This window comes from Leguminivora glycinivorella, chromosome 8, assembly GCF_023078275.1.
Source record: "Leguminivora glycinivorella isolate SPB_JAAS2020 chromosome 8, LegGlyc_1.1, whole genome shotgun sequence".
NCBI lineage: Eukaryota > Metazoa > Arthropoda > Insecta > Lepidoptera > Tortricidae > Leguminivora > Leguminivora glycinivorella.
Genome location: NC_062978.1, coordinates 14,218,089 through 14,223,375, shown reverse-complemented (window position 1 = coordinate 14,223,375; position 5,287 = coordinate 14,218,089). Strand labels below are relative to the sequence as shown.

Below are 5,287 nucleotides of genomic sequence, written 5' to 3'. Positions count from 1 at the left end.
ACATAACCTGTCTATATTGTATTTATTTAACTTAGAATGTTTTCCTAAAATACCTATTTAATTTTTCTCAAGTTACTTTCGTTCACGTATGGAATATGGATCCTTGATGGTTAATACTTATGTATTAAATGCTTCGGTCGAGACTAGAGAGAAAACAATGTCCCTAAGCTAGCATCCTCTTGATAAAATAAGGGCATACCCCTTTCCTCCTCAAACAATTTCTATTTAGCTAGTGTAGTGTACACGAATACCTACGTGACATAACTTAGGCAAAGAATATTGTAGAAACTACCCTGATCTTGCAAGGACCCTAACTGATGTTAAAACAAAGCATACCCCTGACTCTGCAAGAAAACGCCGTCATGTGAGCGACATTCGTTACACCTTACGAGTATTCAATTGTTCTTTTCGTCGAAGAGTCATAGTCGTACGTAAAGACTGCCATTCCGAATTTCATTTTATTAGGCCCACGTCCAAACATTATTTACAAGAGAGTACGTGATCCCGTACCCGGAGCGTATTTACCAAAAGCGTATTCATATTAGATTTTGCGAACTCGGAACGCCAGAGCGGGCCGTATCAGAATGTCACCGATGCTACGATACGTTCAATACTTTATTCGAGTCTATACGAGTACGCGCCGCTACACGGAAGGGTGTCAAATAAATACAGGTTGAAATATATCCGCTGTCGTGTTCTGTGATCCCGCTATATACGTGCCGTTTGAAGAATGAATTTTTGTTTGGTTTTCGTTGTATGCTTTTTCGCGTGTTGCTCAGGAATGTTGTACCGAAGGGATGCCGACAATGTTTTAAAACCGGGTGAGTTTAATCGAAATAATTTATCTACTCAGCTTGATTTAAACGCGACGTGGTCTTTATTTGTTTTGATGAGACTGAACGCTGTCGTTTTTGTTTCCGTGTTGGTTTGTTTACTTTATACAGATGTTCATTAGTATAGGGGTTTAGTAAAATGTTATGTGAATGTGATGTTATGTGTGTGTTATGTGGTATATACCTAATAAATTAAACAAATAATAATTATGCGACCTACTGGATTGCCGGTCCAGGGAATCGATTTTCTAATTTCGAACGCACGAATTCGCCGTTCGAAAGTCTGTGGAAAACGACGTAATGCTATTTTTGAAAAAGGACGGCAAGTAATTTAAAAACTAGTGGCAATGACCACTCGTTTTCGATACTGTTAGTAGAATTTAAATCGCTAATAGTGTAGATATTATTGAACGAATTTCACGAAATCGAATGGCCGAGATTCAAAAATCGACCCCCAGTAGGTCGCAGGTTCGAGTCCTCCTGGAGGTGTGATATTTTTCAATTTTCCTTTAATATAAAAATAAATAGTATCGCTTGGAGACGTTTCTGCCTGATAAAAAATAAATACGGTTTGATTAAATTATGTTATTCTGATCCTGAAGGTAGGAATATTAACAATTTTAACTTTACTTTGTGTAATTTTTAAAACGTAAATCTAAAAGTAAAAAAAGTGCCAATATCTAAAAAACCATGACATTTTCATTAAAGTGAAATTCGCTTAATATGATAGCAAGGACAATATGTACCGGGATTGACAAGCCCATGCAAAAAAGTGTAACCCTGAAATTTATGGGCCTTTTAGGGATAAAACTAGATGGCGCTGTTTCGCAGCCTGGAAGTGGCAAACATTTTTTCGTGTTTTTATTTTTTTATAAGAACAAATGACATATTATTTCTTCTTTTTAATACCATTATATCACGTCAATACACATTTTGAAAAAAAGAAATTAGTAGGCATCATCAATGTACTTATGATAGTATTTAATAGGTGGCGCTAAAAAATTGAGGTAGGTACGATTCTTTGTATGAAGATTGTCAATCCTATATAAATCATCCTTGATGATAAACCAATGACATGCTCTATCACCCCTTTTAATTTCGGCCTTGGTTTACGGGATACCCTGTATGTATCCTTATATTTTTAACCTATTATTTTTATGCGGTTTTGTTTAACTACAAAGAATATTCAAGAGAAATATTTATATATATTATGTAAAAAAATCTCGTGTGAATTCGGGGCGTGTCGCTAGTTTTATATAAAAATAAAATAACAAGTAATTAATGCTATTTTAGTAAGTACTTAAGTTAGAGGTCAGACAGTGCATTACCTTCGTTGCCGCTAGCTGCTTGCACTTTTAACAAAAACAATCAGAATTAGGTTGTTCAAAGCGAATTAAGCTAAGCAAAAGATTATAATCGAATAGTGATAGTGTTAGAGTGCATAATCGAATGGCTATCGGAATTACATTTGCACAAGACAGTGTTCACTGAACTCGTACGGGTTCTGTAAGAGGATGCGTGATTTATTTTTAATCAATAACGATAATGGCATTCTGCAGGTGCACAGACAATCTGGCGGTCTAACACCACTTGCGCTCTCGCCCGCGAGTCCATACTTGAAGCACAGTATAATAAAGAATACTATCGTACAGTATGGCCACTCCCGCTCCCCGCTTTAAGTGCCGCCCACCCCCTCTCGGTTACCTCACAGTTATCGCCTGTCAAATACGCGAACAGTCGACATGTCATATTTCACTCATATAATCATAGTACGCGTTCACCTACACGAGCTTAGACTGTGTGCTAGGAACGCGCCTATTTCATATATTTGATCGCTAGGGTCCGAGGTGTGCTTGAAGTCGCTCGATGTATGGACTGGCGTGCCAGAACGCAACTTGTGCTTAGCCACCTGGTGCGATCTAATTAGTTAATTACTTAACATTATGCCATTGTTATTCAATCAAGATAAATCTGACCTATAGTTATAAGACAGACATAGATTGTAATTACGGATACATTTATGTGTGATTGATCAGATGACTTCATTAGTTTAATTTATTAATTCATAATCAAACCATGATTGTTTATTGTGCTACAAATGATTTTTTTTTTTTTTTTTTTAATAAATATTATAGGACATTTTTACACAGATTGACTGAGGCCCACGGTAAGCTCAAGAAGGCTTGTGTTGTGGGTACTCAGACAACGATATATATAATATATAAATACTTATATACGTAGAAAACATCCATGACTCAGGAACAAATATCTGTGCTCATCACACAAATAAATGCCCTTACCGGGATTCGAACCCGGGACCGCGGCGTAGCAGGCAGGGTCACTACCGACTGCGCCAGACCGGTCGTCGAAAAGAAATTAAATATAATAAAAATACGTAATAATCATCGCCTAGGTTGGCACATTCAGCGCATAATTAATTACTTTACTAGCTTTATTTCAACGCATACATAAAATATAAAATTGTCTATATTTAACCCCAATTTTACGCGGCGTAATGACATAATTAAACCTATTCCTGTATACCGTTCTCTGAGCGAATGCTCGCAAACTGTGGTAAGAGTGCTTGGCTGGCCTCGCCAACCGTGCCACGGCCAAGCGGACTGGCGCGGCACTCGCCACGTGAATGTATACGGGTCAACCGGGTCATTATTGGACAGAAAATAAAAATCTCATAAGGACCCGGAAGTTCTGGTTCAACACTGGGGCCAAATAATAAAGGTCGTTGTACGCAAATAATTGGAACTTTATTTTAAATTATGATTGAAAATTGTTAATGTAAAGGTAGAAATTCTGGCCATAACTTCTTAAGTATACTAGGAAACTTTGGGTGTATTTATTTATACTAACACAATTTAGACTCATAAGTTATAAAATTTATCGGGACATAAATCATAATCCAACGCTATTTATTCCCGATTTAGTTTAATACATAAGAATGGGTCTGTCTGTCCCTTTCGAAGACGACAGTGGCAAAATAGGTTAAAAAATATGTTAAACAAGTATAAGGCGGGGCAAGTCTCGACTGGGGAGCAAACGTAACTGGTCCATTTTTTCCATGTTTTACAATGTTTGCATTATTAAATAGAGTGTCCACCGGTTATATATGGTAGGCGTGTTAAGTGGATACATGTAGAACTCAACATCATAGTGTAATAACGGAAAAAATGGATTAGTTACAATTGACCCCCAGTCGAGATTTGCCCCGCTGTACCTTAGTATGTCATTCTTAAAAATTATGATACTAGTTGTCTATAAATATCACATCTCCCGACTATAATTTAATTATTTTAAAAATTAAGCCTAGACACAATATGGCTGACTATTACCTGACTAATAATATTTTCTGTTATTCCAGATCTCCAACCAGTATCGTCAACGGTAGTCCCGCTCTCATTCTACTCGGTGTACGGCTACGAGAAGAAAATGTATCGAGACAAACACAAGAAAAGGCCGCAGGGGAAAATCGCGCTAGTCACCAAAATGCCTAAATAAAGAAACTACAAATAACAATGCTTACCGTCAATATTTACCCTTGTGCGTTGTGCGTCTATTTACATTAATCGTTAGCGCGCCCCGGGCCAGATGTGGTCAAGCGAAAATAAGACGCAGGTAGCTTGTATTTTTAACCGACTTCAAAAAAGGAGGAGGTTCTCAATTCGACTGAATGTTTTTTTTTTTTTATTTTTTTTTTATTTTTTTTTTGTATGTATGTTACTCGATATCTCCGAGAATCGTGGACCGATTTTCAAAATTTTTTTTTTGATCGAACCGGTATAACCCCGAGATGGTCCCATTGGCACCAAGTCAGGGTCTGATGATGGGATCCTGGAGAAATCGAGGGAACTCTTCAAATGTTATAGGCACATGTAATGTTTTTAGTCTATTTTTCAAAGGTACACCAGTATTTACGTCTGATGGTAATAATTTTATGTGGCTGAGCTGATGATGGAAGGTCAACTCCTCAATGGTTAGGAGTTTAAGGATAATTCTTTCACTACTGTACATGTATTCGGACTGATACATATAATATCACTAGGAACCACTAAAAATCAACTGAGCTGATGATGGAAGGTCAACTCCTCAATGGTTAGGAGTTAAAGGATAATTCTTTCACTACTGTACATGTATTCGGACTGATACATATAATATCACTAGGAACCACTAAAAATCAACAAATAAATAAACTTTTTAACAAAAAATAAAACCGCCTTCAAAAATAAGCGCGTTACAAAACACGGAGAAACTAAAAAGCCAAAAATAATAAACCTTTCAATTCAGATTTCTTATCGTATTGCAATAAGCTAAACATCCAAATTATAAACAAATCAATTATTTTTGGAGTCGGTACCAGCCTGTGTATGGTTGGGTGGGGCAAACAGGCAATAGCAAGGCGACGAACAGGTCTGGTACCGACTACAAAAATAATTGATTTG

At 36.9% G+C, this 5,287-nt stretch overlaps 1 protein-coding gene across 1 annotated transcript; it reads left to right on the top strand.

Annotated features, from left to right (window-relative positions):
* Positions 1-594: 594 nt before the first annotated feature.
* Positions 595-4,366, top strand: LOC125229218. Its single transcript, XM_048134013.1, has 2 exons — positions 595-821; positions 4,210-4,366. Exons 1-2 carry the CDS (start codon positions 731-733, stop codon positions 4,344-4,346), a joined length of 228 nt encoding a protein of 75 aa, XP_047989970.1. The 5' UTR covers positions 595-730; the 3' UTR covers positions 4,347-4,366.
* Positions 4,367-5,287: the final 921 nt, after the last annotated feature.

What these genes read in the sequence shown, in the direction of transcription:
- LOC125229218 (XM_048134013.1), top strand. Translation starts at nt 731, where the DNA reads ATGAATTTTTGTTTGGTTTTCGTTGTATGCTTTTTCGCGTGTTGCTCA. An exon ending in CGACAATGTTTTAAAACCGG is followed by an intron (nt 822 to 4,209) that starts GTGAGTTTAATC and finishes CTGTTATTCCAG; the next exon opens with ATCTCCAACCAGTATCGTCA.